Source organism: Pseudonaja textilis, chromosome 6 (assembly GCF_049901715.1).
Source record: "Pseudonaja textilis isolate UNSWEBS1 chromosome 6, rPseTex1.2, whole genome shotgun sequence".
Lineage (NCBI taxonomy): Eukaryota > Metazoa > Chordata > Lepidosauria > Squamata > Elapidae > Pseudonaja > Pseudonaja textilis.
Genome location: NC_141995.1, coordinates 62,574,421 through 62,588,652, shown reverse-complemented (window position 1 = coordinate 62,588,652; position 14,232 = coordinate 62,574,421). Strand labels below are relative to the sequence as shown.

The 14,232-nt window shown below is 39.9% G+C and overlaps 1 protein-coding gene across 3 annotated transcripts in view; it reads right to left on the bottom strand.

Moving 5' to 3' along the window:
- The window catches only part of CC2D2A (coiled-coil and C2 domain containing 2A), a 67,616-nt gene extending 53,866 nt beyond the window's left edge, over nt 1-13,750 (bottom strand). Inside the window, exons 1-8 of one of the 3 annotated variants that reach the window (XM_087936705.1) lie at nt 13,367-13,750; nt 12,688-12,740; nt 10,754-10,825; nt 9,581-9,669; nt 8,036-8,137; nt 5,949-6,137; nt 4,114-4,276; nt 1,078-1,214 (exon numbers count right to left, since the gene is read on the bottom strand). In XM_087936705.1, coding sequence (XP_087792831.1) covers nt 1,078-1,214; nt 4,114-4,276; nt 5,949-6,137; nt 8,036-8,137; nt 9,581-9,669; nt 10,754-10,778 — 705 coding nt within the window. In that variant the 5' untranslated portion in view covers nt 10,779-10,825; nt 12,688-12,740; nt 13,367-13,750. Of the gene's footprint in view, nt 1-1,077; nt 1,215-4,113; nt 4,277-5,948; nt 6,138-8,035; nt 8,138-9,580; nt 9,670-10,753; nt 10,826-12,687; nt 12,775-13,366 lie in introns of those variants that run through there. The other 2 variants (XM_087936707.1, XM_087936706.1) reach the window with 2 other exon arrangements.
- Between the last annotated feature and the right edge of the window lie 482 nt (nt 13,751-14,232).

Sequence of the window (14,232 nt, the reverse complement as noted above, 5' to 3'; positions counted from 1 at the left end):
GTCTTTTTAAAAACTAAATATAGAAAGTGGTTGGATATTAGTTTTTGAGCCAGAAATGTATCTGTTGGCCCAGAAGAAAGGCAAAGTTGACAGAAAGAATGACAGAAAGAGGCTGCCTTCTAGTAAACTGATGTTCATAAGTGACCCAGCAATCATTTTGTGGTTTGCTAGTCCACCTAGGCAGCCAATTTTGAGGTCCCTAAGAACATGCTCTTAAGATGCTAGTGGTCCCACTAGTTCCAAAGGTTTTAGGAACACTGAAATAATGGCAATAATTCTGAAAAGTTTATGTATGAATCCCTTACTTGAGAATAATCAAACCCAAGACATACAGTATTGAAGCCTGATTTCTATGCCCCAGAATTCTTGAAATTTTCCTGAAGTCAGGCATCTCACATTAGATTCAAATTCAGATTAACTGAGTTGGAAGGGACCTTGTAGGCCATCTAGTCCAACCACGCCCCCTCCACCGAAGCAGGAGACCCTACACCAATTCTGACAAATGGCAGTCCAATCTCTTCTTAAAAGCCTCCAGTGAAGCTTCCACAACTTCCAAAGGCAACTTCTGTTCCATTGGTTGATTGTTCTCGCTGTCAGAAAATTTCTCCTTATTTCTAGGTTGAATCTCTCCTTGTTCAGCTTCCATCCATTATTCCTTGTCTGGTCTTCGGGTGCCTTGGAGAATAGCTTGACCCCTTCCTCCTCCCTGTGGCAGCCCCTCAAATCTTGGAAGACCTCTATCACGTCTCCCCTGGTCCTTCTCATCACTAGACTTGTCGTGCCCAGTTCCTGTAACCGTTCTTCATATGTTTTAGTCTCTAATCCCCTAATCATCCTGGTTGCTCTTCTCTGCACTTTTTCTAGAGTTTTATATAGTTCTGCAGGGAGTCAGTCTGGGCCCGGTGTTTTGTTATTTTTTTTTCTTTACTGCCTCGACTATTTCCATCATAGTCATTTTTTCATTTAACATCATTCTTTTCGTATCAGCTATTTTAGTTAGACCCATCTTATCTAAGTACTTAGCATTTAAGGAAGATAAATTATTATAGCAAATAGCACCTGCGTGAGGGACCATACCTGTTCCTGCTTGAGTATCCTATTCTCCATGATGTTCTGGTTGGACAATGACACAACAGGACGTTCTCCTGTGTAGAAACCTTCATCCTCAAGAAATCGTGGTTGCATATTTTCAGGCATCTTCAGAGAAGGAGGCACTAGAAGGAAGATACAGATGGTGTAATGGCATTTGAGAACAACCTTGAGGAAAGCAGAAAAGAGATACTACCTAGGAAACTATCAGACAAGAGTGGGGAGAAAGGGATCTATAGTTGCTTAATGTCAGCGAAAGGAACTTAAGATGTCCTAAATTGATCAGACTGTAAAGAGACTTGCAAGGTTTTGTTAATATAGCCAGAGAATAAAGTATAATTAGCTCATCTGTTCATGTTTCCTTAAGTAGACTGCACTGAAACACTGGGTGCACTTTTTCCCATAGGTGAGGTAGTTTTAATTCTACCATGACTGCATTTATGATTTTCACTCTGGGGAAAGGTCCTATAAATTTTGGACCCACCTTTCAGCAAGGTAGCTTTAACTTCAGATACTCGGTAGACAGATACACCTTCTCTCCTACATGGAATGGTTTCTGCCTGACCTTTTTGACTTTGGGTCACTTTTGCTAGGACTCATTTCACATTGCCCCGGGCATTTTGGAGGGAACCCATCCACTCCATCAAACTTACCAAGGAAAGAGGCTCCATAAAGTACTCTGGCATGAGCACTGTCCATCCCTGTAGCTATTTTAAAAGGAGTGAGCCCCATGCTACTATGCACCCCGCTATCGTAGGCAATCTCAGTGAACGGCAGAAGGCCTGCCCAGTTAGACTGCTGACAGTTGATATAGTAGGTGCTATTCTATCAAGGCATTCGCTTGTTCCACGGCGCCATATGTGCTCAGATGAAACACTCAGCTAAGTGATGTTCTGTGTTATATCAAGCACTGCACAGATACTATCACTTTGGATAAACGTATTAGAATCTATCCCAATCAGAAACCCTGGATGACCAAGGAAGTCCAGCGCCTCTTGCATGACAGGACCAAGGCCTTTAGGTCCGGTGATGGGGAAAGATAGTGTTGCCAGAGCTAATCTGAAGAAAGGTATTCAGAAGGCTAAGACTGATTATAAGAGGAAGTTTAAAGATAATTTTTATAGCAATAACATGAGGCAGGTGTGGCGAGGGATTCAACAAATTACAAACCATCAACCGACCAATGTCATCCCTGCTGAGGGGGATGCTTCATTGGCAGAGGAACTGAATCATTTCGTTGCTCTCTTTGAAGTGGAGACATCAGAGACAGATAAAACACAGCTACCAGCCAATTGTAGCCCCCACCTCATTGTGGAGGAAGAGGAGGTGAGGAGCATTCTGAGGGCTGTGGACCCTAGAAAGCTGCCGGTCCTGATGGTATCTCTGGCCGGTGCTTAAAGACTGTGCTGATCAGTTGGCTGGAGTCTTTATCAGGATCTTCAATCAGTCTTTATCCCAGTCCACTATTTCATCTTGTTTGAAGGCTTCCACCATTGTTCCACTGCCAAAGAAGTTCCCTATCAATAACCTCAACGATTACAGACCAGTGGCACTCACTCCTATCATCATGAAATGCTTTGAGAAATTGGTCTGCCAGCACATCATTTCTGGTCTTCCGCATACATTTGATAAACACCAGTTTGCATACAGAAGAAATAGATCTACAGAGGACGCTACAGCCATCACTCTTCACGCTGCTCTGACTCATCTAGAACAGCGGGAGGGCTACATGAGGATGCTTTTTGTGGATTTTAGTTCTGTGTTTAACACAATTCTTCCACATAGACTAGTGTCTAAACTTGTGGACCTTGGGCTTTCTAATTCAACCTGCCTTTGGATTATGGATTTCCTGTCTGGCTGCTCACAGAGGGTGAAATTAGTTAATCATACTTCTTCAGACCTTATTCTTAACACTGGTATACCACAGGGTTGCGTGTTGAGTCCCTTACTCTATACTCTTTATGTGCATGACTGCATTCCCACTCATGCTAGTAATACTATTGCTAAATTTGCAGATGCTACAACAGCGGTGGGACTTATCTCCGAGAGGGATGAGTCTGCCTACTGAGATGAGGTGGACCAACAATGGTTGCTTTTGTGGTATGGAGACAATAACTTGGTCTTCAACACCAATAAGACCAAGGAGCTTATAGCAGACTATAGAAGGAACAGATCAGACCTCCAGCCCTTGCTTATCCACGGAGACCGAGGGGAGCAAGTGGCCAGTTTTAAGTTTCTGGGTGTTACCCTAAAAGAGGACCTGACCTGGGGTGCCCACATTGCAGCCCTGGTCAAAAGGGCCCAGCAGATAGTATACTACCTGAGGCTTCTCAGAAAACAACAACTGAATGAGAAACTGCTGGTGACCTTCTGCCGCTGCACCATAGAGAGCATGTTAACATACTGCACCTCTGTATGGTTTGCCAATTGCACAATGGCAGATAGGAAAGCACTCCAGATGGTTAAGGTCATTGCCCAGAAGATCATTGGTTGCCCTCTCCCCGCTTTGGAAGAGCTTTATAGCTCCTGCTGCCTTAAAAAAGCTCAAAACATTCTCAAAGATCCATCTCATACTACGAACCCTTTTTTTGAACTATTACCATCTGGCAGACAGCACAGAATAATAAAAAAAAAGGACAAATAGGCTGAAAAACAGCTTCTATCCCAGGAAATTTGAATGTATTCTGCTGTGTAGTGCAGTGTTGGTATGGTGTCGGGGGTTTCTGGTTCAATGTGTGAAGGGTGAAGGATGTGCGTTGGTGTTTATTTTCATGGTCATGGTCATGATGTGCACTGAAGATGGTGTTTGATTTTGTTGTACGAGGTGTAATGACAATAAAGTAAACTAAAACTAAACTTAGTAAAATCTTAGACAAATTATCCACCCAAAGGCATTTCAGAATGTATTAGAAAACCAAGGTTTTTCTCTTGAACTATAGTCATAATAAAAAATATTGATAGACAGACAGACAGACAAAGCTATATATATGATATACTATTTCAAAATAATTCCAGCCAACATACCTCTCAACGTACTGGGAATAAACAAAGTATCTTTCTCTTTCTGCACCCTTCCAGAATAGCTTTCGTATTCTGCAGGTCTTATTTCTAAGAAATCTCGAGGTGTCTGTTCTATAATAAATATGCCATCATTCCCTTTATCATGGAAAAGATGCTCCTCTTCATCCTGTATTTACCACATCAATGTTTTCAATCAGAACTCAATAGCAGCATAACTGTCCCTTAGAGATTTGCAATCATAGAGGAGTTTTCGCAAAGAAAATTATTTCTAATCATTTTTTCATCAAAGAATCATCTTGGTCAGGAATCCGACACTTGATGTTTGGGGACCATCTCAAGAAAATTGTATGTACCGTATCAGACCACTGGTGACTATTACTGACTACAAATTCAGGAGGTACTGTAACACAGCTGTTAAGCCTAATTATTTTATTTTACATAATTCAAATATAGATACAAGCTTCTCATATCTGTAATTTATAAGCAACATACACGATCCATATTCTTTTTATTTTGGAAATTGCTGAAGTATGTAAAAATGATCCAGATTAAAAAAAAAAAAGCTTCCAATCCTCTTTAGAATCTTATGATTGAAGTCCCAGTAATAAAACAAATAAAATAAATCCTCTGAAAATAATGCCTGAGTAAGAGAACACAGAAACACCTACGTTTCACTGGTGTGTAGGCCAGTGGTGGGATTCAATTTTTTTTACTACCGGTTTTGTGGGTGTGGGTTGGTGGGCGTGGCAGGGGAAGGAGACTGTAAAATCTCCAGTCAGAGGTGGGATTTGCCGCTTCTCCAAGTTACTCAAAATTTCCGCTACTGGTTCTCCAGAACTGGTCAGAACCTGCTGAAGACCACCTCTGGTGTAAGCCATAATTAGTTCTACCTCAAGTGGGGCCAGGTCAGCAAATTAATTTGGAAGTGTTTTCCACCTTGGCAACTTTAACATGAGTGCATATCAATTCCCAGAATTCCCCACCAGCATGAAGTTATCACCTAGCACCAACTACCTTGCTGGCTGGGGAATTCTGGGAGTTGATGTCAGAATACACAAATACACAAATGTTTGTTTGTGTGTATGAAGTTACTACCATGTATGTGTCTGTATAAACTCCATATATTCTATTTTTACTAAAATTGAGCTTCCTAAGGCAAAGAGTCTAATTTGTAATGTTTAGTAAACAAATGGGTTACAGGAAAAATAATGGAATTAAAAACAGTTATAAAAAAAGAAGAGGGATGAATTGGATTAAGGTAAAGAGTAAAACATGAGTCTTAGCAGTGAGTAACAGCAGAACTTTTCTGTACAATAGGTTGTTCAGAATCTGCCAGTGAATGCTGAACAAATCATGATTTTCATCGCACAATTCTTGCATTTTGTGGCACTATGCATTCATTTATTTTAGAATTATCTTTACACTAAACTGAGAAGCTACACTAATATTCCTTGTGTGATGCTGACTACCTTGTTTAACTCACTGGTTATAAAACCCAGTGTAAATATTCACTTAAAGTAAATAAATTTTCGTTCTAAGTGCAAAACATAAGAGTTAACTTTTTTCTAAATAGGATTGCTGTAGATGTAAAGGATATCTATATCAGAAAATGCTTTCAGCCACAAATAAGCAATTTTTCAACATCTTTGGCTTAAATTCTCTATTATATCTAGGACTCAGTGTCTCAAGATATGATACCCTGTGTACATCAATGGAGAGAGAAGGGGAGAGGCATGATATTAACTATAAGCTTCCACATTTTGTTTACAACAAAATACAACCAGTCAACTACGTATTTGTTTTTTAAAAAAAATGTGTACGTGCTCCTTCATTATTACCATTTTATTCTCTTCTTGTTCTTCCTGACTGCTGAGTGTAGATTTCTGGTTCTCCCTGCCCTTGTCGTCTGGATCTGATGCATTCGTTTCATTTTTTTCACCGTCATCCCCCACAGTTTCTTCCTCAGAACCAAAATTGAAAGTAAAGAAATTATAGGCTTCTTCAGAAGAAGGATAATCCATCTGAATCTAATGAAGAAAAGTTTTTGTTTTTTAAAAAAAAGCCATAATACAACTCGAGAGCCAACCCTCTAACAGACTTTTTAAAAGATTACTGTTTATAGAGAAACAGTAGAGAATTACAACAGTAACTACACATTTCTAGGCATTACTCAAGCGGTCTTCTCAAAACCAAATGTTTCTGCGCGTACACTTTCATTCAGAGTTCTCTCTTGAACTGATGAGTGTCCAAAACCAGCATTCTTCAGTTATGAACTCTAAATGTTCTAATTACCCTCTTAAAACTTTCATCTTTCCAGGCCCTATTGAAGACGGTACAGAAGTTGAGTTGAAACGTAACACTGACCCTAAACGAACATCTTGAAATGAATACAGTTGCAACTAAAAGCCAGCATGGGTTTGTTAAAAACAGATAATGCCAAACCAATCTTATTTCGTTCTTTGACAAAATGACTCAATAAAGATCAGCAAAATGTTTTTGACGTAGTATGCTTAGACTTCAGCAAAGCAATCAACAAAGTAGATCAAAACCGACTTCTCGGTAAGCTAAAAAAGTGTGGGATAGACAGCATCACCACCAGATGGATTTGTAATTGGCTGACAAACCTTACTCAACTGACTTGAACAATGGGGCCTATCCAGCAAAATGAAATGTACTGTGGAGAAAAGCAAGGCTTTACACTTAGGCAAGAGAAACCAAAGCTACAAGTGCATCTTAGGCAAAACCTGGCTCAAAAACAGTAACTGTGAGAGGGACCTTGGCGTCCCAGTGAACGATCACTTAGACGTGACCCAGCAATGTGCGGGAGCATCCAAAAAAGCTAATGCAATCCTTGGTTGTATAAACAGAGGCATAAAATCCAAATCACATGAAGTATTTAACACCACTTTATAAAGTGCTAGTAAGGCCACATCTGGAATACTGTATCCAGTTTTGGTCACCACATTACAAAACAAATATTGAGACTTTGGGAAAAGTGCAAAGAAGAGCAACTAAGATGATTAAAGTTCTGGAGACCAAAACATATCAAGAATAGAATAGAATAGAATAGAATAGAATAGAATAGAATAGAATAGAATAGAATAGAATAGAATTCTTTATTTGCCAAGTGTGATTGGACACACAAGGAATTTGTCTTGGTGCAAATGCTCTCAGGATACATAAAAGAAAAGATACATTCGTCAAGAGTCAAGAATCATAAGGTCCAACACTTAATAATAGTCCTAGGGTACAATAAGCAATCACATCATACTAGGAAACAGTCAATATAAACTTTAAGGATACAAGCGACAAAGTTACAGTCATACAGTCACAAGAATGGTTGTAGAAGTTGGGTTTGGCTAGTCTAGAGAAAAGGACTAGAGGTAACATGATAGCTGTATTCCAGGATTGAAGAGGAGTACGGCTAGACCTCCAAGGTCAATTCCAGTGGTATTCTGTTAGAAACACCACTTCTCAATGAATACTCCATACTAGGTGATGTTTATTTAATCACATTTAGAAATACAAAATTTAACAGTTTACTGTACAGGGTTTTAGAGTTTTATATTCATCACCAAAATATACTCCAAATTTGAATGGAAGAAAGGAAAAAATATGTCAGGATTTTGTGCATCAAACTTCTCTTTTTGCACTGTGGGTCATGAAGTCACATCACAACAATCCCCCTCATCTTTAATTTTGCAAGTAAAGAGCTAAAAAGAGCTAATGGTGTATAAAACTTAAGTATCTGGATCATTTCCTAATCTTTATGACTCAATTATTTATAATTGTCATCATATATTACTGTGTTTTACAGGGTCATATATGCTCAAATGTATTTTTAACCACAATCAATTCATAATTCAGTCTTAAATAATCACATAATAAACCGAAAAGCCATCACTCTTCAACTGACACTCATCACCTGTGATTTTTGTTTGCCTCTTCTAACAACATCACGAAACTTCATTCTTGCAGATACTTTGCCTTCTTTTCTTTTTACTGTACTCAACAAATGATCACCTATCTGCAAGAATATATGGATAAAAATTGCATTAATTAACTTATATTGTCTTCGTATTTTCTACATAATAAATAAGTGTAGTCAATACTATGGACATATTTTAAATTATGCCTTACCATGAGATAGAGAAATGAGTGCACATTAGATTTTTTTCATATGCAAAGAAAACGGAAATATTATGGAGGAAAGTCGAAGATTTTTAAGAATATTTTTTTGTGCACAGCACTTCTTTTAGTGTCAAGAAACGTCAGTTAAGAGAAGCCTGAATATTAGAGAAAACAGATGACGAATCCACTCCAAATGCCAGATACGTTCTTTGGTTCATCCAGTGCTGGATCATGTTATCACTTTGCGTCAACATCTCTGAACTATCAAGCACACACAAAAACTCAATAGGTCATCCAAACATTTTGGAAGTTCTGGAAGCTACCACAAGTCCAGAGAAAATCCAGTTCTTGACCCAGATTTCTGACCTCAACATTATTTGGATTTCAGGAGGTTTGTCTGCTAACATATTTTAATATAATACCAGTCTCAAAGACATCTGTATATTTTAACACTTACATTATTAACTTTTTTCTTCTAAACAATACTGGACTGTGGCCCAGGGGGTGGCAAATCCCTGTACTACATTATTTAAATTATTATATTCTCTACAATGAAGCACAGGAATTATGAAGGAACACATTAAAAATACTCCAGAAAGGAAAAAGCTATTATATTAGTAAAGACTTTAAGGAAGAACTTTAATTTTAGAAAACAGATCTGAACTGTAACACATATTTCAGTGATCCATCTCATGTAACAGCAGTGATCTTGTTCAGAGATGGGAAATTTTAGCTCTATTCCATCCTCATTTTCAGTTCCCACGAAATCTTTCTTGGCTGCCACAGAGCACTAAAAAGGATTATTCTGGACCAGCTGTCAGGCAAAAATCCAGAAACTGAATTTTCCAACCCAGTCCAACCACCTAAGACTCCTATTCAATTGTTGGGAATTCATCATAAAAAAATCCAGCACGCCAAGATTAGGTCTGTTTCTATTTTTGTATGTTTCTCATTGATTATTCTAATTTGGGCCAGAGTTTGTGTCTGGTTGCTAATGAAGCTGCTCATTACAAAAGAGAAGAAAAATGTAGGCTCAAGCAATGTTTTGCTTCCATCCAGCCAATCAAAGGTATCAAAAAGATGTGAAATAAGAATTCCATCTCAAGGCAATGAGATGGGTAATTTTAATTTTTTCTTCTCAATGCTCTCAACCATGGAATTAAATAGATTCTTGTTGAGCTACAGATTATTATTTTTCTTCTTCCTTTAAAATTCCTCATAGCTATACTTCTTCCTATCTACTGCATCCCAAATATACCAACAAACCCCAGTGTGATCTCTCCAAAGAACCAGGTGTTGTGACAGGCATTGTTGGGAATGGGATTTTCTGATGTCTTACTCGTACAGCCTTCAGTTTCTCCCTCATGCGTTCTCGCACAGAAGTCTCTGCAAACTGTGTCCCCGAGGAAGATGGAACTGGAAGCAAACCTGGAGACAGAATTACACTGTTACAACAATAAGCTCTCTTTTAAAGTTGAATTTTGTTGATGGCGCCTTCTTGAAAACAATCTAGTAATGTTTTTAGCTATCTCTTTCTTTCAAAGATTTGTTTACTCTTTTATACAACTTTGATAGTCATACAGCCAAGTACTAACACATGGCATTTTTAAAATTTTATTTATGGGAGAGTTACACAAATTCATGTGTCATTACAGAAATTCATGTGAGAGGTAGAAAATTCCTGAGTTACAGAATTATTTAAGATATTTCAACTACATAATTTCATAGATTATTCTAGAAAGCTAGAAGATTATGTCCTGTTTTTAAACCACACTGGATAACAGATGACACTAAGCCTTTCTTTCAGAATTAAAGGCATTAAGTTTTAGAAGAGCTTTGGCTAGAGAGAAATTATGATAGGCACAACTAAGAAACCTTGCTGAAGACAACAGAATTAATGCAAAAGACGTTGATATTATGACATACTATGACATACTCATTCAAGAAGACCTTTGAGAAGGAGCCGTGTCTCAGGGTTCTGATTTGCTTGCCAGAGCCTTGACAGCCATTTTGCTTGGGAATTTCTCTGTACCGACTCAATTTAAGAAGCATGAGGTAAAAAGTAACTAAATCCTTACGTTACTAGACCTCAACATGGCAGACGTCAGATTCAGCAGACAAAAATCCATTCACCATATTATATATGCCAAAAATTCCATTCACATTTAGGCAACATAGCACCATTTTCTATGCATGTAAAATCCCATTTGAATTTCGGCAAAGCTGACTCCCACTAGCCTGATGACTTACAAGTTAACCCCTGCCTTCATTTCTGAGGTATAGTTATTTAATCTTCTCAGTATACCAAAGGGCAAAAAATTAAAAACGTAATTGTCTATTGAAAAAATGCAAGAAATGCTCAAGTTTCTTCTATTAAATAAGTTCCCTCATTTAAGCCACAAAGTAAACTTCACTGTATATACTCAGTTTGCAGTGTTCTGTTTTACTGATTTTGACAAACCCATTCCTGGATTTCAACCAATGTGCCAGCGCAGCTGACAGATGCACTTACTGCGGGATGACAAAGTACTGCTCATTCTGAGGAACGATCAGTCTCCCACAGGCTTTTTCTCCTTTCTAGACTCTGGAAGACAGAAAGATAAGAAGGCAATCATTACCAGTTTTTTAAGAGTCCCACTAAGAAGCAAAACTTGACATTTTTGAGAATGTGTGTGAAATGCAGCTTGTCCCTGTAGATACTCCAAATACTTTCTGAGACACATCAATAATACAAGAGACATCCTTGTTTTTTCCACATGTTCTTTTCTGATGCATCTCACTTGAGGTCTTTGCTTGCTTCATTTATCCTATACATGATTTTCTGCAAGGCATGGTCAAAAAAGTTAAGATTGTGACTGTTAACTGTAATTAAAGATTCATCTCAATTTTTGGTTTGTTGTATATATGACACCATATACAACAACTGCACTGCTTCAGTCACCATCTTGACTTCTATGAGCAAAGCCTGAGGACACACCAGATCCCACATATATTGGTCACTATCAGTCACTCACTGATTTATAATAACTGCTAATTCCTGATTTTGAACTATATTCAAAATCAAAATTAAAATATCCACAGTAAGACTAAAATTCAGAAATAACCATAAAACCATAAAGATAAACATAAAATATATAAAACAATCCTGAGTATCTTATTCCACTTAACAAATCCTCTCAAATTACTCAAAATTTCAAAAGTTCCCAAAAGGCCAAAGCTATGGATTCCTTCTAGCAGGCAAATCTATTTATTTATTTTTCTCTTTACGAATAAGTTTTATTATGTTATAAAGTGTTATAAAATACAAAATAGGAAAGCAAATAAAAGGGCAGGGATAGGGAGTGGGAAAGGGCAGAGAAAAGTGAGGAAGGGTAAGGAAAGAATAAAAGGCATTGACTTCCAATCTGTTACAGAATAGGGCATTAACAACAATCACAACCTTTTGCTTTACTATAAACCAGTAATTTCTACAAGAATCTAATTTGTAAAACCCAGAATCAAAGTTTCATTTTTTTCCACATCAAGCATGAAATTCAGAAGCGGTTTCCATGTGGAAACAAAAGTACTTATGTTCTTTTCTTTAAGCAAAGTAGTCATTTTTGCCATTTCAGCCAATTCCATCAACTTCTGCAACGATTCTTCTGTAGTAGGAATGGAAGTGTCCTTCCATTTTTGCACATAGAATAATCTTGCTGCTTTCAACATATATAGTAGCCAAGTTCCAAAGTTCCTGTCTGCTTTTAGGAGTAAGAGCCTGGGCACTGCACTCACACTTGAAGAGAGCGCTAAACCAGCAACTAGAATATATCATTATTTGTAATTCACACCATATGTGGTCAGATCATGATTTATTCTCAATTCAGAAGATGATTTCTTTTGTTTGTTTATTTATAAATACCATTATTGGCCATCCATCCTACTATAGGGTAATTCTGGGTGGCTTACAGTTACAAATACAATTAAAACATATGTGGAAAGGGAACTTCACGAGGACATTGGTGTCACCCAAGCAGGAAAAGCCCAAAGGGAACATCAGGCCAGCCATAAAACAAACTTGCATAGGAAAAGGAATCAAATAAAAGGTATTAAAGAAGCCCCTTAGACAAAAGCCCAAATAATTAAGAAAACTAGGGAAACTAGAAAAGAAAAACCCTTACAAGACATGCCAAATCAGCAAAACGAACAGACAAAAGACACAAAATATATTACAAAGGAGACAGACAGGAGATTGCCACAAAACAAATGTAAGAAACCACTAAGCTAAAAAAGATTAGGACAAAACCAATAAAACAATAAAACCACCCCGCAAAGCTTGCCTTCCGCACCGCGCAGAGCTTACCCTCTGGCGGGAAGAAAGACAACCCCTGACAGGATTTAAAACATTAAGAAATACATACACAAGCACTCACACAAAAGGAGAGAAGGGTATAAAAATCAGGGACTTACCATAAGAAGCTAGCTAGCCCAGGAACGCAGGCTTCTCGCTGTTCTCCACCTTCCTGAAAAATAAAAAGATCCAGCTTTCAAGCAGTTGTCCGTATCCTTGCGGTGGAGCTCTCCCAGCGGGAAAATCAAATCCTCAGAAGAAAGGCATTTTGACAGCCTTTCAACACATAAAAAGTTAAAATCACACATTAAAACCTAGGAGGGCAGGGGTGGAGTGGGAGGAAGGTGGGATCTATTATTATTAAATCAACCACCTCCACTGCACTCTTCCCCCACTGGGGTCCTATCGAGGACCTGTATATCCTGCAGGAGTCAAAAAGAGGGCTGTGAAAATACCTACAGACCCGTCACATCCCGGACATAAACTGTTTCAATGCCTTCCCTCAAAATGATGCTACAGAGCCCAGAACACACCAGAACAACTAGACACACAAGGAGAGTTTTTCCCCAATGCCATCATTCTGCTAAACAAATAATTCTCTCAACACCGTCCAACTATTTACAAAGTCTGCACTACTATCACTATTCATCTTCTCATCACTCCTAATCGCCCCTCCCCTCCCTCTTGTGACTGTAGGACTGTAACTTTGTTGCTTGTATCCTTACTATTTATATGGACTGTTTCTTAGTATGCTTTGATTGTTGATTGTTACCCCATGACTATCACTAAGTGTTGTACCTGATGATTCTTGACGAATGTATCTTTTCTTTTATGGACCCGGAGAGCACTTGCTCCCGGTACACCCCAAAGAAACAAGGCAAGGCAAAGTCCTCGGGCGTCCCATCACGCTTGGCCAATGAAGAATTCTACCTCTCTTACGGAGAGATAAGGAGGGCTGGGGGCGATCTTACTCGAGGAGGGAGGGGATGTTTCGGAAGCAGGAGCAACAGCAGAGAACCCCCCCCCCCTCCCGGACCCGCCAACCACAATAATCAGGCCGACGGGACCCGCAATAAACACGCCTCCTCTGCACGCACGAGAGCGGTACAGCCCAAGCGCATTGGGGGGGGGGGGGGTGGAGTGAGAAGTTTAAGCTTAAGTCTCTCGTCGTACGGGGTTGGCAGAGTCCGGTTTTCGGAGCGCGCATGCGCACAGGCCACCTGGTATCTGGCGCGCAGGCGCGCGTGGAACGGCCAGTTGTCCTGTGCGCATGTGCCGGCTCCGCCTTGCCTTTTGGGGACCGTTGCGCCTCGCTCCACCCCTCCACGCCCAATGCCCGTCGTCGGGGGGCGCGGGGAGGGGGGCGGACTTAGATACTGCCCGGCCTCGGACCAGGCCCTCTCTGGCCGCTTCTTCCAAGGGAACGCCGCAACTTCCCGGCCGGCGTGCGTTCCTCCCACCCGGCCCAGACCCGCCTCCCCAGAAGAGCGGCAGCTGCAGGGGGGCAGCCGGCCAGCCGTGCGGGCAGCTCCTCCTCCAATATCCCGGCCGGGGGCGAGGGGGCCGCGGAGGCGTGGACGGGGCAGGCCAGGGCTTCTCGCCCCCCCGTCCCCCCCGAGCGGGCTTGTCCCCTCCAGCCACGGCACTAACGCCTATCGGTGGTC